This window comes from Pelmatolapia mariae, linkage group LG12 (assembly GCF_036321145.2).
Source record: "Pelmatolapia mariae isolate MD_Pm_ZW linkage group LG12, Pm_UMD_F_2, whole genome shotgun sequence".
Taxonomy (NCBI): Eukaryota; Metazoa; Chordata; class Actinopteri; order Cichliformes; family Cichlidae; genus Pelmatolapia; species Pelmatolapia mariae.
Genome location: NC_086237.1, coordinates 3,436,135 through 3,459,438, shown reverse-complemented (window position 1 = coordinate 3,459,438; position 23,304 = coordinate 3,436,135). Strand labels below are relative to the sequence as shown.

The following is a 23,304-nucleotide window of genomic DNA, read 5'->3' as shown; positions in this document are numbered from 1 at the left end:
AGTGTCCAGGGCGTGAGGGGTCTTTGATGATGAAGTCTGCCAGTATAAATGTCTCTGAGGGGGGTTAGTGAGGTGCCTCTGCTGCCTTCACCACCCGCTGCAGTTTCCTCTTGTCCTCCACGGTGCAGCAGTCGAACCTGAGTGTGCAGCAGTAGGTCAGAAGGCTCTCGATGGTGGAACGCTAGAAGTTCACTAGCAGTCTCTGGGGTAGTTGGGCCTGACGCAGCTTCCTGAGAAAGTCCAGGCTTTGTTGTGGTTTTCCTACCTTGCAGTGAATAAATGCGAGGAACTGGCTGAGAAAGTAAAGTAAATGCTCACAAACTGAATTCTGATGATTGTAATTAGACTTACCCGCACCCCCAACTCGTTTTCATATCTTAGTGAGGACATGTCATTGACGTAATGTTTTCCCGAGCTGCTTACTATAACCATCAAAAATGAATGCTTAACCCTAACCATAACCTAATTGTAACCCTGAGACTAAAACACATTTTGAGTCTGAAAAATACTGTCAGACTTGTGAGGATGTGACTGTTGGTCCTCACAAGTATAGTAGCATTCCAATATGTGGGCCCCACAGAGATGTCTAAACAGGTACACACAAAGACACACACACGCTCTCTTTACTGCTGTCTAGTTTTATCTCACCGTGACCGAGACGAATCTCCGTCCTCTCTCCGTTCCCCGTCTCCCTGTTCAGAGCTTTCCTCTGTTTTATCCTCACATCTGTCTTTGCTCTTCCTCACTGTGAAGAATAAAATATGTCAGAAGTTTTGAATCTCAACATCATTGTGTTCAGTGAGCTTATATGAAGTAAAGTCAGTCAGGTTTTTAGGAGGTTGGTGAGATAAGCTGTAGAGTCTTATTTTATTTTTTTAAAGAGGACTGTAACTACAGTACTGGCCGGTGTCGGTGTTATTTCTTCCTTCATGTCCGTGTTTGAACTTGAACATTTGAAGCTGTTTATTGAAATGCAGACAGGAAATAGTGCACCATTGTTAAATAACCCAACAGGTTGTTTTCATTGAAGGGTTTCATTGACTTAAAGCAGTTTTGTGCAAACAGCGCTCCTCTGGATGTGTAAATTGGTCGGCTGCTAAAGCATCAGGATGATTAGATTACATCAGCTGAGCTGTGTTAATCTGGGATTTGTTGCTGGCTTTGATCTCAGAGATCTCACTTTCTCCCTCTCCCCCTCCCCGTCCTTCTTTCACCTCGCCCAGGGTGGCTGGAGGCGAGCTCTTCGACTTCCTGGCAGAGAAGGAGTCCCTGAGCGAGGAGGAGGCCACGCAGTTCCTCAAGCAGATCCTGGATGGAGTCCACTACCTGCACTCCAAGCGGATCGCTCACTTCGACCTCAAGGTACATCTGCAGCTAAACCGAGTCCTGTGTGTGCGCATGTGTGTGTGTTTACATATCTTTGTGGGGACCAAAAATCAGAAGTATACTTGTGGTGACCAACAGCCCTTTTTGGGGACAAATGCCGTCCCCGCGAGTTCGAAGGCATTTTTGAGACTCAAAATGTGGTTTTAGTGTGAGGGTTACAGTTGGGCTATGGTCTGGGTAAGCAGCTAGGGAAAGCATTATGTCAATGAGGTGTCCCCACAAAGATATGAAAACAAAGTGTGTGTGTGTGTGTGTGTGTGTGTGTGCTGTACCCACTGATAAAAACACAAGATAAAATAAAAGCTGTGCGATAGTGGCTCACATTAATAACACGCAGGGCTGAGTATGTTGTGCACTCACAATGAAAAAGATATAAAACAACTAATCGATTAATCGAGTCATTCATGACTCTATGAATCTGTCTGTCCGTGTCTCCTACAGCTTTTCCAGGTTTTTCCAGATATTGGCTCATTGCTGTGTGAAGTGGGAAAATATATGTATGCTTTAACATGATTTCCACTTCCTGCCACTACACTGTGATGCTGTCCAGTGAAACGTGGCTCACAGAAGGAGATTCGCCAAATATTCAAACATAAAGAGAAAATTGACGATGAAAACGGATCCGTTCATGTTTAGTTGGGATAAAAACGACTGAAACCATAATTAACATTTAGAGTGTCTGCCATCAATAAATAAAACTGTACATATAAAAACCAAAATAGAGCCATGTTAAACTTTCCTATGTGAAATATAATGATGTTTAAAATAGCTGACCTGTGTGAAGGTTCAAATACAAATAACATTTCTTACATTTTCATTGTGAGTTCAGACGATCTCAGAGGACACAGACCACGTGTCTGAGTGAGTGCGCCATTCAAATGTACTTTCTTACATGCTAACTAATTGGCTCTGTGATGTTTACTCGTGCATTTCTGTCTTAGTTTTCCAGGGATTCGTCTCATTAACGTCCTTAAACATGAGAACCAAACGTTTGTCACGGTTTTATAAAAACACTTTGGGAGATGACGGCAGCTCGTGTGTTTGTATCACAGTAAAACCCTCGGAGTGTCCTGCTTCCTAACCGTCAGCTGACTGGAGCGCTGATATAACAATACTGTGGCATCTTTTTGACCACTCTGGTTTCTCTCTGTGTCTCCGGGCTCATAGTCATGACTAATCTGTTGTTCAGGGTCTCTGTTTTTAGTGTGGACAGTTTTCCAGAGGGGAAAGCCGAGGTCAGGAAGCACTCGGCACAGTGCAGCACATTATGTTTCCTCCCTGCTGGACGAGCTCTGTTCAGTGTTTTTGGTTGTGAGTGTTCTTTGTTTGCGTCTCGGTCATTATCATTGATCAGTTTTCCACTTACGCGGCGTCCTGGTGTCCTCATACATCACAGTTTGGGGCACGCTGGCCTCAGGCCTGCAGATAATGATAACCTCTGAGCTCAGCCGCTCGTGATCAATGCTGGAGCTTTTACCGAGCACCGCAGCCTCCGCTCTGCGTATTAGCTGCCGTTATTCACTGCAGGGGCTCAGCTTCAGACTTCATTTAATATACTTTACTTACTGATCCCACTAAAAACTACAAGTCAGGTGTCCTTTATATTTCCACCCGTATTCTGGTCACATGACAGTTTATAAGATGTTTTGTGAGTTTTAGTTGGAGGCTGTTTACGCTGCTTTTATAAGGAAATGCAAATGTCTGTTTAAAGTTTTCTTTTCAAATGTTAGAGACAGTAATGTGACCTGTGAGTGTCAGTGTGTCTGCTCAGAGCCACATATGCTGTGCTGCGTGCACTTGTGTGATTTGCATAATCATTTAGAGTCACCTGCTCTTTTACTGGAAATTATATGAAATGAGAACTCGGCTCCGACGCGTCTGCTCTGTCTCTGTTTACCGATCGTGTATCTGTGTTTGTGTTCGCCGCCTTGTCGCAGTTTCCACTTTGCTCCTGGTTTAAGGTGTCCACATGATGCAGACGGAGACCTGGAACAGCTTGTAACCTTCCTTCACTCCAGCATAAACATGAGCAGAAACATCGCTGTCTGTGGAGCAGAGAACAGAGCCGGTGAGCTGTTGTCACTGCTGCCCACAGCCAATCTGTTCCTGTTCCTCCCCGGACTGAATCCCAGGCTCGTAATCGTGCTGAACGGACGAGACCTGAAGGGAACGCGGACTCATCTAAAGCTCGTCTTTGGCTTTCTATCCTTTCTCCCACTTCCTCGAGAGGTTTCCACTCATGATTTGCATGGGATTTCCATCCCTGATGAGCCTGCTTCCTGCCAGACTCTTCCTGTGTGCTCCTACCTCCTCCTCTATTTACACACACAGGACACGCTGTGTATCCTGCACACGTCTGCTCTAATGTTTCTGGACGTCCGAGCTGTTTTTCATTGAAATCATGGCGGACAGATGGACGTGCTTTATGGAAATGTCATTCCCTCCTCTGTCTAATCGCTTCAGTTCAGTTTGATTTTTGCAGTCGATTCATAACAGTTCCCTGAAAGGTCGATATTAGAGAGATGATCAGGTGTCAGCAGCTGATCTGTACAACCAACCTGCTGCAGAGGAACCGCAGAGAGACACGGATCAAATCTAAACTGTATGAGAGAGGAGATAAAAGTTGATGACATGCAGCTGTTGAATGTAAACACATGTGGAGTGAAAGGCCAAGGGTGGAGAAGTGCTGAGTGCATCATGGAAAATCACGGGAAGTCCAGTGCTGCACATGTTTGATCAACAAGGAAAGTTTGAAGCCTGATCTTAAAGTAGAGCTGAGTCCATAAGAGAGCCCCTGAAAGCTGAAGGCTCCGCCACCCATTTACTGTTAAATACTCATAGTGTCTGTTTGGATAACAGGTACTCTTTAAGATAAGACAGGCCTGATTATTCAGAAATTATTATATTATATTATAAATAATAATAATTACAAGTCCAGCCTGTGAGTAAGTCTAGTTCCCGTCTGGTTCGCTGCTCTGATGAATCCTGTTTTCTTTGCTCCTCTGTAGCCGGAGAACATCATGCTGCTGAACCGCTCAGTGCCTCACCCGCGCATCAAGATCATCGACTTTGGACTCGCCCACAAGATCGATTTTGGCAACGATTTTAAAAACATCTTTGGAACGCCAGAGTTTGTAGGTCAGTGTCCCACAGCCGTGCACACGTGACTTTGTGTTTCTGACACTGTTCTGTTTTCCCACCATGAATACACACACACACACACACACACACACTGCACCACCCTGTTCTCCTGGCTTCATCCCAGAGGTTGCATATTGTGAGACTGGGCGCCAAATGTACCGGAGGGACCGAGAGAGAGAGACCTGATAATAGGCTGGAGATTATCAGAACTGGCCCCTGCTGCCTGCACGTGCGCACACACACACACACATTCTTGTTTTGATATTTTAATGAGGACATCTCATTGACATAATGCTTTCCCTTGCCACTTACCCTAACCATCAAAAATGAATGCCTAACTATAACCTAATTGTAACCCTGACACTAAAACCACATTTTGAGTCTCAAACTCGTGGGCACTTTGTCCTCATAAGTGACTGTTGGTCCCCACAAGTATAGAAACGCTCCACTTTTTGGTCCCCACAAAGATGTCTAAACCAGTACACACACACTCGCAGAGACACCAGTGCCATCTGCCCTCATCCTTCTCTGGGGCAGCAGCCAGCCCTCCGCCTGGTGCCAGTGCCCACTACCAGCATGATCCAGGCCAAGACCAGAGCACGTTCCCGCTGCAGCGGGGTGTCAGCGGGCAAATGGTGTAAATAAAGATCAGGTGGAAGAAAGCCAAAATGATGTGTGGGATAGACAATGCTGGAGAATCGAGTCAGCTGCAAAACCTAAAAGAAAATGCTTTCCATAAAATAACATGTTCTTTATTTGTTCTCAGCGCTCGTAACCTAAAGTGTTGAAACAGTAAATAAGAATAAAAGCTCAATATAATAAAATAAGATTCAAAATAAATTAAGTGCTTCTGGAATCTGCCAACTCGTCTGAGTCGTTATTTTAAGCCTTTTTAAAATTTCAGTAAACTCTAGGGAGAAAAACTAAATCAAAAGTTAAAACTCAAAGTAAGGTTTAAAAGCTTTTCCCTGCACGGCTGCTCTCTCTCTCTGCTCCTGCAGGCTGTTTAAAATCCAGGATTCTTGAATCCTGCTCGTATCGTCTCCGCTATGAAACGAGCAGATTAAACGGCAGATGGCCGTAAATGTAAATGCCAAGAATGAGTCTTGCTTTTGCATTTTGCATTCTGGAGTTTCAGTTTTTGCTCCGCTGCGGGAACGCAGCGCTCAGCCGCTGCAGGGCGAGCTGGAAAAGGTGAGTGTGTGATACTGACGGCGGCGTGCTGGGGTTGTAAAAGCAACAGGAAGTTAGTTGTTGTAGTTCGCCCTGCTGTTCTGGCTCGTTTACCAAAACAGTCGGCTGTTAGAGGCGAGGCCCTGATGCACGGCTCATGGAGGAAATTAAGGTAGTTTAGATCCTTTAACACATGATTGCTGCAATTTGCATCGAGTTGCTCTCCATCTCTGCGTCGCAGCTCAGTCACAGCTCCACACAGAGACATAATAAAACGTGCTTTAATGCAGCACTGCGCCCAAATATAAAAACCACACAGATATAAAGACACCTCTGCAGGTGGGAAGCACTGTTAGCTGATTTATTGTCAAATTATAAACTAATAAAGGCTGAAAAAGTATTGTTTACAGTCTGGAAGAATTTGATTGGCCCATAAATGGAGTTGCAGGAAAAATGATGACATCATCCCGTTGATTTTTGTGGATTCTTCTTTCAGATGAAGGATGTTTTGTTTCAGCATGATTAGAAATGAATTTATTGATTTGTCTTTGATTATTCACACATTTACAGACAAGTGGAGAGAAAAGAAATCACAGCTTTAGCAGGCGCCATAAAAAACAGTGGCTTACAAAATCACACCTCTGCAGGAACAAACAAATCAGCGAACCTAGCCGAAAGCGATAACGCGCTCCAGTAAAGCTCAGCAAACTCTGAAGGCCCTGCCATGTGAAAAGGCAGAATAATTAGTTGTGAGAAGAAGTAACGTGTGTGTGCCGACCTGAATGGTAATAATCTTCTGTTTCCTCGCAGCTCCAGAAGTCGTCAACTATGAACCTCTGGGCCTGGAGGCAGACATGTGGTGAGTAAACACACGCAGAGCTTCATCCCAGCTGTGTTCAAAGAGCGTCTGCTGTAAAATGCATCGAGATTTTCATGGTGTTTAAAATGTTCGAGATGTTGAAAAGCTGTCCTCTGTTTCTCTCTTCTGCCTCCGCCCAGGAGCGTCGGTGTGATTACCTACATCCTGTGAGTATCTCAAACCCCAGCAGCAAATGTGCTCTTGCATAAACTGTATATAAGCGATGGACAGTGATGGAGGATTTTGAACCTGCTCTGCTCGTCTGACTGTAATTGGAATAATTACAGGATTAATTGAGCAGTCCGCTCGTTTTTTCTGACTTCTATTGCAACCAGAGGAGTCGCCCCCTTTTGGCCATTAGAAAGAATGCAGGCTGAAGGCTTTTACACCTGATGGGAAGGGACCAGTTTTTGTGTTTCACTTTGCTGTTTTCACTGAAACTCAAAGTGTTTTCACTCGCTGAGCTTGAGCAGCAGAGTGTTTGCCAAGATGCGGCGATCTCAGCGGCTTCTCTCTGACCTTGGTGGGCGAATCTACGGTGGCCCTGCGAGCTCAAATGCACTGAAACATCAGAAATTAGCAGCAAAAAATAATAATTCAAAAGCTCAAAAAACATGACGGGAAAATCACAAGCTAACAGGAAACAGCTGCAAGCAAACACGCGTGTCCACGATTATGAATCATGTGATTAAAACACGCATTTCCTTCCATCTTTGATCTTTTTGACACTTCTTTTGTTTTTTGTGCGGAGCCTTTTTTTTTTTTTTCGCTTGATGGCGCTTTGTAAGTCGTGCATTTGACCTCTCAGGGCCACCGTACCAGTCAGCTGTCACACCCAAACAATGTGGCAGCAAAAACCCACAGAGCACTTTAAAGATGGCGTCAGAGAGTTACTGCTGTGATTGTGTTTGTGTTAAATATCAACCTGCGAGTTGTTGTCGACTGCATCCAGCCCACAGCTGCGTCACAAATGTTGTAACATGCTGTATTTCCATGATCAGCGGCTGGTTTTCACCTGAAGAACGTTTTGCTCCAACTTTATCATCAGTTTCTTTGATTTCTTTGTTCTTCGTGGTTTAATTTGAGGAAGAGTTGAGCTCAGTCACCAAACAAAGCCGTCACAGGGTCACCGAAACATTTCCTCTGGGCTCGCTGACTGTCACGCTGTAATGGGACCCGCTCTCATCGCACGTCCAATTATCCACTGATGGAAAAGGTTGTTTAATATAAAACTGATTTATACTAATAAATTCCAGCAGTGTTTGATTATTTTTAAAGACGTGGCCTTTTTAGAAGGATGTTTACACCCCGACAGACTGAACAGCCTGTTATTAAAAGGTTGTTTTTCCTGATGCGCGCACACTGGAATGTAAATGAGCCGATGCTCGTCACAATATTTAAAACACTGTAAACAGATTAGATCTTTGCCTCTGAGCCGCAAATGGGATTTTCCCAATCCTGATAATCTCTGCATGTAACTCGCACGTTAAGCTGTTTTTAATATTTGAAAACTTTTCTTTTACTTTGCTCTGATTCTTAAATGATTAGCTCTAACGTGCACTGTTGTGCCTATTTGAGGCTAGTCTGCTTAAGCTAATTGACTCTGGACTTTATCCTGCTCTGCCGAGTCTGCTTTGATCTTATCAGCATGTCGTTGGGTTGATAAAGGAGCTCAGCTCAGAGGATAGCAGTAGTCTGATTAGATCCAACAGCCCTACTGTAGAAGAAAGTATACAAATTCTCCTGAATTCATTTAAGTTGGTCTTTAAAGCAGCCGTTGCTCTTCTGCAGACAGCTGTTTGTGTGCTCTGTGTTAGTGAAGCAGTCGCCTGCAGACGTGTCAGCACGGATTAATTCACCAGCAAAAGTAAAGTTCACGTCCTCGACGACCCGCCGATCGACTGCTGTTGGCTCTCGATGATCCCGTCGCCTCTCTGTGTGCTCAGCTGAAGGCTTCCTGAGCTCCTGCGCACCTTTATCCTTCAAAGTGACACCTACACCAATTTTTCCAAAAAACAAATCGCACATTAGTTGTGTTTGCCTACACAAACATGCCGAGCGTGCCAAACAAAACAAGGCAAGAGAGGGAGAGAGAAGGGGTAAATGCCAAACGCCAACCTAAAGGTGTCATCAGAATATTAAATAATAAGCAGCTGCAAACAATACAAGCTTCTTAGTTTGCATGATACACAGTCTTAAACAAATGTGTCTGTGCTCACACACACACGTTGGGTATTGATATCTTGTGGGGACATCTACCCTAACCATAACCCACCTGAAACACTGACTAAAACCAGGATTTTGGTCCCCACAAAGACATGAATACAAACGCGCACACACACTCACACATGCATCCCTGTTCGTGCCATCCGCCCACACAGCTGTCACAGCTCTGCCTGGCAAGGTAGAAAATAGATTGTTCTCAGCTTATTATCACAGCAGAGCAACAGAGAGGTGCGCTGACTCTTCATCTCTCACTGGCAAATGTAATGTATAGTGTGTGTGTGTGTGTGTGTGTGTGTGTGTGTGTGTGTGTGTCATGGAGCGTTTGGTGAGCGTGACACGATGACCACAGAATCATAAACAGTGCTCTGGGTAATGAAACGCGCTGTTATTTCCTCTTTCATCAGGCCTGGCGTGCCGTACGCCACACAGCCTGGAATCATATGAGTGAACGTGGTGAATCAGTGAGTGGTGCCTCTCTGCTCTGCTGACGCCCCAGTTTGGGTTTCAGGCTGGTCAGATGGCTTGATTTCGGCCTGGTGCTCAGTGCACGAGTATTTTGGAGAACGAGGAGGTAAAATGTCACCAGGAGTCCTGACGTGACCCTTTCCTGCCGATTTTACCGCCTGGCCTCGTAACGAGCCGCCGTAATGACGTGTTTGTTGTGAGCAGCTGCACCTTTATACAGTCGATAAATTCATACATTTCCACTCAGCCTGAGCTCGACCTGCACCAGCTCCACGCCTCCCCCAGATCACATGTTAATTAGCAGCTGGTGACAGGATGCAGAAGTCGGAGCAGAAGGGGAGGCCGGGTTTGTCGGGAACTGCTGTTCGGTTTAACGGGCTACAGTCTGGGAGGCTGAGCCCTCGTTAACATGCACGACTGCTCAGCCCTGCGTGTGCTGCGTCGTGGTTTGTCCATTAAAACGTGCTTTCCTCCTGCACTGCTGCACACGTTACCCCCTCAGTGCATCTGCTTTGTGTGTGTGTTCAGTGGAGAGGTGTGAAGGTGCATTAAAATTCCTGCACTCAAACCGAGAGCGGTCCAGCTGGTTTCCCTGTGAGAGTGTTTGACTAATATGCAGCAAATACTTGAGTTTGATAGCAACGCTTCACTAATGAGTCACCATTATTTGCAGCTCTTTAATCACATTCACTCAGCAAAGCGTTGTAAGGTTGTAGTTTCGATTTCAGGGGCTGAAGCTCATCAGCGGCGAGTAAATTAGTGTTTGGACTAAAATCAAAATTCCTCTTCCTTTGATTACAAGACAGCTGAGCTGTAGTCAGAGAAGATTACATCTGATTGTGGATGCAGAGCTGGTTTGTTAAAACAGAAGTCCTCACACAAAGATAAAAACCCACCAGCCTGCACGTTTCTGACCTCTCCGTTAACCTTTCTCGTCCTGCAGCCTGAGCGGAGCCTCTCCTTTCCTGGGCGACAACAAGCAGGAGACTCTGGCTAACGTGTCGGCGGTGGACTACACCTTCGATGAGGAGTTCTTCAGCAACACCAGCATGCTGGCCAAAGACTTCATAGCAAGGCTGCTCGTCAAAGATCCAAAGTATGTTCTGTTTCCACTGTATTTGAGATGAGGCGTCAAAGTGGCCTTAGAGTAACATCAGAGCAGGAGCCGGTTTCATCATGAGCCTCTGAAATAAAAACATTGGGAAATCTTTCCATTCATAGCTGCGATACTCCAGGGTAACTCCTTCAGATACAAGTTTCTGCTTTGAGGCCTTCCTGCGTATCCTGACTCGTGGCAGTTTGGTTGGCGATGTGATTTCCTCCAGTCAGCTGAACAATAAACGAACACATTTAATCTTCAGCTCTGAATCTTGGCTGTAACAGCAGCGTTTAAACGACGTGTTGACTTCTAAATAATCGCTCTTTGATTGGTCTCATTTAATCGCTTTTAAAAAGCTGACAGGAAAATTGAATAGGTGCTTTCTGCAGATATTCCAGCTACGCCTGCCTCCTCGCTCGGCGCCGTGCCTTTTGGCGCCGGCTCCTAAAATTGTTTGGACTGTGCGCCTCCCTCGTTACAGAGTTGCTCTAGCAACAGCTGAATGGCTGCAGCTGCGCTCGAGGACAGTTACCGCCATCGAAACTCTTTTCTGCTCGTAATTACGCCAGCTCCTTTCAAAACAACGGCGTGAGAACGAGGGGCTCACAGAGGTGATTAATTGTAGGTGTGAGGATAATTTCATTTGGATAACCTTAAGTAAGAGAGGAGACGGTGAAGGGTGGGCATGCGCTGCTTTAAACAGATGAGAGGGAGAGACTCTCTTTACCAGCTTCACCTAATGGGGCTTTCAGAGACGACGGGCCGAGAGCTTCGTAATGGAACGGCTTTTAATTGATCTGCGTCGAGGTATGGATTCACTCGGGCGGCAGGAAGATAATGAAGAGATGCTGTTATGAAGTTTGCTGGGTTAAAGCTGCACCAGCAAAGGCCTGAAAGTCTGGGAACCTGTGTGGTTTGTGTGAATGCAGTCGCCTCGGCTGGAAACGGGGATGTGGTGGTGAACGGGCCGAGCCGAGAGGAAGCGACGCGTTCTCCAGGTTCCCCAAAATCTATGTAGGACGTACAGAAACCGTTCCTGAACAATGGGCTGTTGTTTCACTGAGGGGTGTCGCACCCTGAAGCACAGCAGCCTCACTCACATCGAGCTTTACTAAATATTAATCATTAATGTTTGTGCATTACTCTGCTTGTCAGTTTAACTTCTGCTTTGTTTGGATGAAATGTGAGCGTCTGTCCTCCAAACTGTTATCTGTCTCGGGAAGTAGCACCAAAGTGCATCATGTAGGTTTGTTCCCTTTACTCAGACGACCACGGCGAGGTTTCTCGGTACCGCGTTTCATGAGACGTCGCGTAGAGAAGTATCGAAAGTTCAAAGAGGAAACTGAATATTCCAGGTTAACAAAGAGCAGCGTGCAAAGTTCAGCAGAGCTGTCACCCTGATTGATAGAACAGTTATATTTATATTTTTATTGCTCATTAGGTGCAGAGCGACAAAGGTCAGCTGTGTAATATCAGCTAACAATTATTAAAAGACACACAGAGACGTGGCCGAGGCAGCAGCCGACACGGGGCTGACACAGACGCACAGCTCTCACACCTACAGCCAGTTTACACTCTGCTCACCCGGTGTGGGTGGCTGTGGGAGGAAGTAAACCCCCACAGGAAGCCTGGCAGGTTCAAACAGAGGGCAGCAGATTCAAAACACACAAAACATTTTACAAATAAAACCAAAAATATCTATAACCTGTAACTCTCTCAGATTAAAGCAACTAAAATTAAAACAGTTAGGAAATAAATGAAATTCCTGCTGCAGAGGCTGCTGCTGTCAGGCCCGACACGCTTCATGTCTCCATCCAAATACAAGAACCCATCATCATAATAGTCATAATAATGATAAACTGGACATCGTGGGCTGTATGTGATCATGGACAGATCGTTTCTGTGATTCCAAAATAATTTCAGAGGCCAGAACATAAACGCCGCCGTGTCATTAAAGTGATTCGTGATCTCAGCGCTGACGCTCGGCACAGTTTGTTTTCTTTGGACTCTTGCACGTCTGTAACAAACAGTTGACGATTCTCGACTCTTTCTGGGTTTAAGTCGGACTAAAATGATCCTGCTGTCATTTCTTGCAGTTTCATTGATCTGCACGTACGTTTGTGCGCCACCCGCGTTCAGTAATCCAACATTAAACTTTTCCATAACTCTCAGTGTGAACAGGAGGTTTGGATGTTTGGACACAGACCAGAGTTCTGCTCTTGTTTGTGAAACCTACAAATCTGCAGCGCGTGTGAGACGCGTCGTTAAAAATAAACTTCCTGTAACGTGATTCGCTGGGTGTCGGGGCGACTCGAGGAAAGGACGGTGTGGCAATGCTTTATTGAATTTACATCACGAGCTCCTGGATGTTTGTTTCCTTTGTAAAACAGAAAATAATCAGCATTAATGCACAAAGAACATCCAAAGACTGTGAAGCTGAACCGCAGCAGCTGAAACATCTGATGGTGAATCATCGAGTTTCCTTTTTCTGTCCACAGAAAGAGAATGACCATCCAGGACAGCCTGCAGCACCCCTGGATCAAGGTTGGACTGATTTCAGCTTTTGGATTTTGTTGTCTGAGCTTTTCTAACTTTAACATTTATCTCGTTTTGTTTCCTATAATCAGCCAAAGGACACTCAGCAGGCTCTGAGCAGGAAGGAGTCGGCCGTCAACATGGAGAAGTTCAAAAAGTTTGCAGCCAGAAGAAAGTGGAAGGTGAGAGTTTTCCATCTTACTGGTTTCTACGCTCACGCTGAAGCTTCAGGAGCAATAAAATACATTTCCCATGATGCACTCTGAAAGCTTCTTGCTACAAAGTCTCCTCATTGGTCGCTGTCACCGCTGATCGCCGCGGGGTCGCCGCAGCCATCAGATTCACCGCCGGCACTTCTTTACTGCGTGTCGGCTTCGGTTCATCACAGCTGACCCGGCGACGCTCCCAGCCAACAGAACGCAGCGTGTTTGAACCTGCGGCGCTGCGGCGGTGCTGTCGCGCCATGTTTCTGTCTTCTGTTTGGGGATGTGACTCACAGCAGCTCCTGGCTTTGCAGCAACCTTCATCTGACTTTGAGGATTTATTTATGTTTGATACAAAAAATACTCCAAAACACACAAACAGTAAACGTTCGCTCATCTCGAAATTCAGAGGGGAGACTAAAAAAACTGCAGCGACACAAAGAAAACCTGCTTTTAATAAATGAGTTCTTATTAATTTTGACAAAATCATTGTGTGTTTATTGATCTTTATACTGAGTAAATGCTCAGAGATCATTTGAGATCATCAGTGACCCTGTAATGTTGTTTTCAGTCAAATGCTGTCGCTCTCTGGTGATGATGATTGATATGTGTCATCTCTGCTGTGTAAATAAATGCAAATATAATCTGTAACATCGACGCGAAGCTCGAACATTTGTAGACGTGTGAGGTCACGTCGATCCACGTGCAGGTCAGCGGGTTACGAGGGATGAATCGGAGCAAAGAACTCAACCAGAGCAGAAAATCGCTCTCCTGCCTGTCGGCGGGGATCCTTAACGTGACGTGACGTGAACTTGTTCTGCTTCTGCACATTCACCGACCCCGTGTCTTCTCTGTTTGTCTCTTCCAGCAATCGGTCCGACTCATCTCTTTATGTAACCGCCTGTCCCGCTCCTTCCTGTCCAGGAGCAACATCAGCGTGGCCCGCAGCGACGACACGCTGGTAAGACGCGGGGCCTCACACCAGCAGAGCAACACATAAATGCATTCAGCTTCATGCACCTGACTGGATTTGCAGCTTGTTCCAGCTCTGAAGTCAGTCCCGTATCTCCAGCCAAAAGTTAGAGTAACTGAGCAGAGACGTGCAGAGCGACTGCTTTCAGTTTGACTGAAATGTTCAGTTACAACTGAGGTATTTCTGGCCTGACAGACTGCAGAAAACCATCTTTTCCTCATTCTTGCTGCATGTTTATAGAAGTGTGTGTGTGTTTATATCTTTGTTGGGACCAAAAATTGGAGGTTTACTATACTTGTGGGGACCGTCAGCCCTTATGGAGACCAAAATCCTGGTCCCCACAAGTTTGAAGCCATTTTTGAGATTCAAGATAGACTGAGGTTTAGGCATTCATTTTTCATGGTTAGGGAAAGCATGTCAATGAGATGTCCCCACAAGTCATGAATACCCAACGTGTGTGTGTGTGTGTGTGTGTGTGTGTGTGTGTGTGTGTGGTTTCCAGGCTCTCGGCCTGCTCCGGCGTGCGTCCGTCTGACTGTGCGGTAAATGGATGAGTCACCTTGTTCGGACACACGGAGGCTTTTACGTTGTTAGCGTGTCCGTTTCCAGTCAGAGTCGACACCGATAAGCTCGACAGATGTAAACACTGCAGCTTCTGTGAGGAGCTTAATCATTCACAAAGCAGCCAAGGCCCGGCCCTGTTTTGTCATCAAAGGATTACACAGCAGCTTCCTCCCGTCACAGGTGACCTGACAGGTAGGACTGGGCACGGTGAGGTCACAGCGCCCCCTGTGGTTCAGGGTAACAAACACAAGCTCCCTGATGGAGAGTTCCAGGCAGTTCCACGGTTTAGTGACTTACCTGAAAAGCACATGCAGGTGGATGTTAGTGCAGGCCTCTGAGAACAGCCTGGCCCGGCCTGCTGGGACGGCTTTGTGAATGATTAAGTTTCTCACAGAAGCTGCAGTGTTTACATGTGTTCAGCTTATGTTACTGAGTTCAGCTCCGGTAGTTCAGATTGTTCATTATTCCTGCATGCTCCTGCAGTACTGTTTTGGTTTTCACTGAAGTTTAGATGTTTCTTCCTTGGGATTATTGTCTTTCTTTCTTTTTTTTATCACACATTCAGGTATTTGTTCTGCAGTTTAGATTAAAACATTTCAGCTTCCAAAACCTTAAATGCCAGAAATATGTGAAAAAACATTTGAACTTGGCAGCGATGTGAAGCAGAAAGACTTTATGTGATTAGACCTCTTTCTTGCTGAGCGTCTGCTTGCATCAGCGCTCGACGAATAAATGGATGAGTGTGGGTTACCATCGCAGTCGGAAGGCCGCTTCTTTGTACTGCAGTTATTAAATCATTTCTTTGTATTTTGGAGGTCATACCGAGACCCGGAGGAGATGACATTAAGAGAGAATCTGCAGTGTTTGTTCACATGTGTGCGAGCGAGGTCGGCGTGGAGCTCCCAGCAGGCGCCTCGCTGCTCGTACATGTTTGTGTTGTTTGCAGCTCTCCGAGGTGCTTTAGTCACGGCTCGCCCAGCAGGGAGGTTATGTTGAGGAATGCGGCCAAAGAGTCGAGCTTGGCTGAGCAAACGCCACATCAGCCTCGCTCTCTCGCTGCCTCCTCACCTCCCCGCCTCGCTCATCGTTGTCTCTTTGTGCAGCGAAGCGGCGCGGCCGGTTCCCGCGCTGCACGGCTGACTCTGGCTGAAGGTGACCGGGTCACGTGTCGCTGACAGAAAGAGTCGTAATCACTGGATTCTTGGTTTAGATCGTCCAGTGAGCAGCAGAGGATTAAATGTCTTTAACCGTGTTTCTCGTCTGTTTAGGACGAGGAAGACTCCTTTGTGATGAAGGCCATCATCCACGCTATAAATGACGACAACGTGCCGGGTCTGCAGCATCTCCTCGGCTCACTGAACAACTACGATGTGAACCAGCCCAACAAGGTGACGTACAGACACGTTCAGCTCGTTCCTGCTGAATCCAACGAATCTGAAGCAACGACACAGAAGGAACTCAGTCAGTGTCTTTATTCAAAACTACATCAAAGTGAAGCAAGCACCACCCTGATTCATCCACACAGAGACTTACTGTGTGTGTGTGGAGCTGTGGATGTGCTGACTCCATCTTTCTCTGAGTTTGAGTTTTAGACGCTGAGCTGGGACCAGGTTAAGACTCGGTTTTAGATGTAACGAGTTAGCTTTGTGCTAATGTTGGGAAATGAACTCGAGCAGGTCAGACTCACACGAGCGTGAGCAGTGTTTCTGTAAACGTTCACATTTAACAAAGTAACCATTCAAACAGATAAAACCGTCACATATACAATTTTTATAACTAAATAACTTGTTTATTCTTTATGATCCCAAGAAATTGTGAAAATCAGGGAATAATTTTCCCTTTTGGGGCATTTTTCACACCTGTGTAGGAACGCTGGCATCAGCTCAGCGGGAGCAGCGTTTTATTAAAAACTGAAGATATCAGTTATTCCACTGCAGTTGCTCCTCACAGGTATCCAGTGGGCTGGATTGGACCGCTGTGTTCCAGATTCAGATGAATCATGCAAATAATTTGAGAAATCATTCAGTTGTTGTGCAGCCTCGTGTTGCATAATGATGTTAGTGATGATGTTTGATCCGGCTTTTTCCAGCTCTGATCCGACGCAGAGAGCTGATTGGCTGTCAGTTATATTACTGAGCTGTGCTCCACACTGTGTGGACGGGAATCCTGCTTTTATATCCAAGGCAAAACGTAGCAACGTGAAATATACATCCAGGAATATAAAGTCCCCGACACGACCATCCCTTGATTGTATTAACCGCTTATCCAACGAATCCCGAACGCCTACAAAATCATGACAAATTAAAAGTTGATTAAAAAATAAATTGAAAGAGCTTGAATCTTGGATGTCGTCTCAAAAATATCCATAAAAATCTTTGTGTCTTTTCCATATTTATTTAAAGCTGCCAGCATCCCAGAAACTAGGTCGTCCCGTCCTCCAGCCAAAACACAACAGAAGAAAAACAGGGAAAAATCCCAGCCTGACGTTTTAAATACTGACGTTCCACAGAGATTTAAAAATAACAGAGCATGTTTCCACAGTTGGTCCCACAGTCGCTTCCAGGCTCTTCTGTCACCTGCAGACTTTTGCAGTGTGTGTAAACAGGTGAAATCTGCAGATTTGAAGTGTTATTGTAAAGCATCATCACGTCTTCATTAAAGAACATCAGTGAACAGAAATGTGGATGGAGGATGTGCTCGGTGGTGCAGCGTGTTAGGGAGGGGTGTTTACGTCCAGTTTGTGGCACCGATGATGGTTTCATGGGTTTTTTGTTTAAATCAAACCACACTGCACAGCCTGGGCATGATTACACAGTTAGAAACTAAAACACACTTTGCTTTTAGTGCTATCAGTCAGTTTTTACACCACGCAGCCTGATGGTCGGGTACATGTCAGGACTTAACTACTGTCTCATCTTCATTCTGCTTCGATGGGGAAGGAGACGCTGTTTGCTGACAGCTGACGGGCGATGGGAGGACGAGAAGCCATTAAACTCAGTGAAATGTAAAAAATAGAAAGGAAGAGGAAAGAAATGAGGAGGGGAAGGATGAACAACCAGAGGTAGAGTCGGTAATTGACTGACTCGTTGGCTCAGTGTGTGTCTCTGCTCAGGGACTTGGTCAGAAAAGGTTATCGCGCCATTTTCATTCATTATTTCTACCTCAGTCTCATTTACTTCCTCTCCACGTTTTTCTGTGTAACTACAGGCTGTCAGATTGAGCTTTACCGCACAAATTAAAGACAGAAACGCAGCGTTCGCACATAAACAGGAAGCGTAACACGCGTGTGTGTGTTTTGCAGCACGGGACTCCTCCCCTGCTGATCGCAGCCGGCTGTGGAAACATTCAGATCATTGAAGTCCTGATGAGGAAAGGAGCGGAGATCCGGGCCCACGACAAGGTAAGACCCGGATCTGACATCACCACTGCTGTGACGAAGACTGCATAACAGCTGACCTTTGACCCTGCTGTGAACCAGGACAGCTTCAGATGCTAACAGCAAACTTTTTTTAAAAATCAAATATCGTAAAATCAATATTTCAGTGAACAAACCTGCTTCAGCGTTGCATAATGAATGTTCTCATGATTGTCTGATGATGTGGGACTAGAAATAATCATTATTTTGTCGTGTCAGAGGTGAATATTTTGGCCTGTATAATGACAGAAATGGTAAAAACAAATAGATTTTAGTTGATTTAGTCGATACTAAACACAGTCGAGTGATCAGAGCCGCTCCTCTTTGCTGATTGGCTGTTTCATACACAGCGTGTAATGCTGGGATGGACTTTGAGCTCTGATCATCGGTTTGGCTGCGTCCTTGCTCTGCGTGCACTGATGCTGTTGTGGTGCCTCAGAGGTTTTCTATCATATCTTATAAACACATTTTGATTTGAAATAAGAAAAAGTGTGAGATATCATCTTCTTCTTCTTCTTCTTCTTTAGAAAAATCAGAAGCTAATGTAGATGTGAGGGTTGAGTTTAGCCCTGCGGGCTCTGCCTGCAGCACCACGGTCAGAGCCCACATGTGACAGCTGACATCGATTTATTTCTTTAAAACTTATGAAGTGCTTAAGGTTGTTCAGAACCAACAAAGTGCATCAAACACAAAACTTGTGCCACTGCTACATCTCTTTGTCACAGCTGCATCTTCATCAGTAAAGACGAGCATTAGAGACGGGAGGAAGACTGAAATCGTTTCCCCTCCGATAGCCGACAGTTCCTGGAAGTTCTCTGCGAGCGGCTGAACATCCGCAGCAGCTTCTCTCTGACAAACTTCCTCCATCATGCAGTGCAGTCACTCTGTGCTTGCACCGAGCTGCAGCTCCTTCCTTGTTTTCCAAGATGTTACAAAATAAGAAAATAAGAAACGTCTGGAGCTGCTAACCAACACCAGGGTCGACGTTACGTCTCTGAACTCTGGACGCAGCGATCTCACACTCGTTGTCTTTGATTTGTTTCAGTGCCACACATGAAATCAGGTTAATGCTGCACAGACTGACTCACAGCATCAAGCTGCCATTAAATAAACGTTTCATTCTGTCATCATCAGTGCAGCGAGTTCAGGAGATTTATGTATAGACCTTATGAATTTATAAAGAAACAATGGAAGAACAAGCCAATTTTTGACTGTGTTTTGATCTCAGACGCCGTTCCTCCGGTTAGAACTTTGTGTCTGAGCCCAACATCCGAGCACATCCTCAGAACGATCCCGTGTTAAAGAGCACGGCACAGTATTTTCCAAGGATGCGTTCCTATCGTGTGGCTGGAGACTCTTACTAAAGGTCAGGGATAAATCCTGCAACGCTGTTCTCTCTCCAACCCTCAGAGCGGAGCCAACGCTATCTACTACGCGGCGAGACACGGCCACGTGGAGACCCTGAGATTCCTCCATGAGAAGAAATGCCCCCTGGATGTGCAAGATAAGGTAGAGAAGCAGGTCCTCTCCCTCTCTGCACGTCTCACACTCTCACATGGAAAAACACACACTTACTACTACTCATCATGCTCTGTTATCTGTCAGCAATTACTCACTGCCTCCTACCCACCAAACCCCTCGAGAAGCATTACTTTGAAATGCCCAGAAACACACACACACACACACACACACACACAGCTTTACACATTCACACTTTCACATTTCCACACCTGTGGAGAAAACCAGTTACTCTGGCATTTTATCAGCTTATTTGCTGTTGCTATGGAAACAGGCCTTGCAGAGAGAGATGGGATTTGTGTGTGTGTGTGTGTGTGCGCGTCTGTGTGTGTCTGTGTGTGTGCGTGCTTTCGATGCTAGTGTGGCCTCAATCACAGAGCTTGCCTGGGCGTCCGAAATCCCAAAAGCGTTTTCCAGTCTCTCCGATCTTCACGAGGTGTCCTTTCCTGTCTGCGATCGCTGAGGCGGAGCGCGGCTAATCTGCGCTGCACGCGCTCTGCTGATTACTATCCAGCTCCCGTCCGGGCGTCGTTAAAGTTTCATCTTTCTTTATTACGCAATAAACCCCAAATCACAAGCCGAGGCGTTTGTGTGGAAGTAGATAATTGCCTTGTGAGAACAGAGAAGCCAAAAGACCTTTCAGGTTTATCATAACAAGGTGAATCTGCGGCGGATTTTTATGTAATTCGCCAAATTAAACCGCTTTCTTTTTTTCAGAGTGACTCAGTTTCTAAGTAACAAGTAAACACGTCGTCTCGCTAACGAGCGTTTACGCTGACTGTCAGCCCCAAATCTGAAGCTCGTGGGTCTGTTTTTAACGAAAACAGAAGAGGAGAATCTGAAGTTTGTCAGAGTTATAGTCAGAGTAAACATCCACAGCGTCCACGCTTAGTATGCATGGTCTGTGCATGCAGTGCAAACATTTGGCACTGTGTTGTGTTTCAAGAAGCAGGGAGGTGAGTCCGCTGCTCCCTGTTAACATCAACTGGAGGTTTTGGCTACTATACGGAAAATCTGGGATGTCTGACCAAACTACAAAATCTAAACTGGAGACAGCATTCCCACTTATGGTGTCAGGATCGCAGAGGCTCCCTGGCTACCTCCCCCTGCTCCTCTGGGGGGACACTGAGCTGCTCCTTCTGATGTGGAGCTCTCACCCATCTCTAAGGGTGATGGAGGACCGCCCTCTGAGGAGGCTCTTTCCCGCTGCTTGTATCCTCGGCCCTGTTCTCAGGTGAAGATGGAGGCTGTGCCGTTAGAGGCTGTGCCGCGTGTCGTCTCCTCCAGTCTTTCACACATTGTTTTTGTCATGCAAGAGAAAATTTGCACGCAGAATAAACGCGTGTCAATCATCTCTCATCACCGTTTAGCAGCTCGTGCAATCAACCAGCGCCTGGAATAAGAAACATTTCACTTCCCGAAGCTGAAAGGAAGGTTCTCCAAGGTTTCTTGGAGATTTTTCCAGGGAGTGCCTCCGGACACCAGCAAAGCTTCGGCTCAGTCAGTGTCTCTGTCACTGCGTTTATACTTTTACTCTGAGATTTCATAGGAACCGTTTTTATCTGAACTTTCCGACGTGTCACAGACGTGTTAGACGTCACGTGTCTCAGTCAGGTGGGTGTGAGCGACAGACACACAGTCGCTTGTTTTCTTCTTTGTTTGACTTTTATGACACAGTTTTATCATTTATAGCTTACTGCTAGTTTAATCTGCTGCTTTGTTATTAATATATTGGCTGTTGATTTCCTCCAGTCCGGCGAGACGGCTCTACACGTGGCTGCTCGCTATGGCAACGTGGATGTGGTGAGCTACCTGTGCAGCATCCGAGCCAACCCGGACCTGACGGACAGGGTGAGCAAGTGCAGCGACGGTATCGGAATAATAACCGAGGGGTTGTTGGAGGGCCGCGGGGTTTTATCTTTGCGTTCCACGTTTCTGTCTGCAGGAGCAGGAGACGCCGCTGCACTGCGCCGCCTGGCACGGCTACTCTCCGGTAGCCCGAGCTCTCTGCCAGGCAGGCTGCCACGTGGACGCCAAGAACCGCGAGGGGGAGAGCCCGCTGCTGACGGCCTCTGCCCGCGGCTTCGTGGACATCGTGGAGTGCCTGGTGGAGCACGGAGCCGAACTGGAAACCACCGACAAGGTGATCAGAGCTCAGCCTGATTTATTTTGGCACATTTTAATTTTACAGAGCTTAAACGTTCAGCACTTCGTGTGGTGTTATAACATGTTTTTATAATACAAAGAAAGAGTGATGTGCCGTCTTATCCTGTGTGTATTTATTCCCACTTAGATTAACCTGAGTCCAGGCTTCTTCTCCCCTCAGAGTGAAGAGAAACTGTAAAGCAACACAAAATTATTCAGCTTTTTATGATGAAGTATTTTTGTGCGAGGGTTGACTAACAGGTCTCACAGCACACTGAGGCTGACATCGCGGCCTCGGGGAGTTCGCCTCGTTGAATGTTACGCAACAGCACGAATAGAAAAGTGACCCTCTGTCCAGCCTCCACCTGTGCAGGTCACAGACACTGACCAGTCTGTGTTTGTGTCTCCAGGAAGGCCACACTGCTCTCCACCTGGCTGTGCGTCGCTGTCAGGTGGAGGTGGTCCGCTGCCTACTCAGACACCGCTGCCACGTGGATCAGCAGGACCGCCACGGAAACACGCCGCTCCACATCGCCTGCAAGGATGGAAACCTGCCCGTCGTCATGGCGATCTGCAATGCCAAGGCTAGCCTCGACCTCCCCAACAAGGTGAGTGCAAGCATTTCCCCCCAAACGGCCCAGATACGCTCCCTGAGGCGTTCCCAGACTGAGAGGACTGTGGTGGTATCACATCAAGTTTTTAGACACAGCTGTGTCCTCCTGAGAGCGAAGGTGGAGGTGCTCCAGGAGAAAATAAGGACCTCCTCCTAACTGTGCGCTCCGCCCCCTCCCTCATATCCAGGCACTGGTGATGTTAATGTGTGGGGGGTTTTATTTTTCAGTCCTCGCATGCGGGAGCCGTCCCGATGCCATTAGCATGAATACGCTTTCTGTTTTTACTCTCCTCTTACACAATCTTCAAGCACATCTACTGTTCTTCAGCACCAGCTCAGTGATGCTGGTGTTATGTGATGTGTTATACCACCTTGATGAGTCAGGCCAAACGTGTCTGTGTCTTATAAAACATGCTCTGCGTGACCAGCAGCACCTGAGTGATTGAGCTAGCAGCCTTAGCGCTGTAGCCTTTCACCCTGCGCTCTGTGTTTGCTCCTGCAGTGATCCTGCTGTAGATGGACTGTAGAGACGTTTTGCGTTACTATCTGGCACAGGAGGAGTCTTAGAAGCACAAGAAGAGCAGAAGTAAACAACAGCTAACCGAACCACAGTCAGCTTGATGCTCTGCAGGAAATAAGATCCATGGAGTAATCTTCCTCACGAAGAAGACTCCTTTTAATCAAACCTCACGCAGCCCCCCATCAGCTCAGCTGTGAGTCAGACCTGCTCGTGCATGATCAGCCAGTGTTGAACTGTTGATATTAAACAGTGTCTGTGCCAGTAATCCCTGCTCTCACAGACTAATATGGTCGCCTCACTTATTTCTGGGTGTGAGCACAGAGCTCCACCCACCTGCTGTTCGGTTTGTGAGGAACGGCCAATGAGAGGAAACTATCTCATAGGTAAAGGAGTTAGAATAGTTTGAACTGAGAGCTGCTGCAAAGCAAATGTAGCTAAAGAAAAATAAGATGAGTATTAATTAGTGTTT

The 23,304-nt window shown here is 46.3% G+C and overlaps 1 protein-coding gene across 2 annotated transcripts in view; it reads left to right on the top strand.

Moving 5' to 3' along the window:
- dapk1 (death-associated protein kinase 1) overlaps positions 1-23,304 on the top strand; it is a 69,722-nt gene that overhangs the window by 29,939 nt on the left and 16,479 nt on the right. The window contains exons 4-17 of one of the 2 annotated variants that reach the window (XM_063490656.1): positions 1,224-1,362; positions 4,395-4,524; positions 6,511-6,559; positions 6,700-6,726; positions 10,194-10,346; positions 12,848-12,893; positions 12,977-13,066; positions 13,956-14,048; positions 15,893-16,012; positions 17,926-18,024; positions 19,450-19,548; positions 21,310-21,408; positions 21,503-21,700; positions 22,113-22,310. In XM_063490656.1, the coding sequence (XP_063346726.1) occupies positions 1,224-1,362; positions 4,395-4,524; positions 6,511-6,559; positions 6,700-6,726; positions 10,194-10,346; positions 12,848-12,893; positions 12,977-13,066; positions 13,956-14,048; positions 15,893-16,012; positions 17,926-18,024; positions 19,450-19,548; positions 21,310-21,408; positions 21,503-21,700; positions 22,113-22,310 (1,540 nt within the window). The remainder of the gene's footprint in view (positions 1-1,223; positions 1,363-4,394; positions 4,525-6,510; positions 6,560-6,699; positions 6,727-10,193; positions 10,347-12,847; positions 12,894-12,976; positions 13,067-13,955; positions 14,049-15,892; positions 16,013-17,925; positions 18,025-19,449; positions 19,549-21,309; positions 21,409-21,502; positions 21,701-22,112; positions 22,311-23,304) is intronic. The other variant, XM_063490657.1, reaches the window with a different exon arrangement.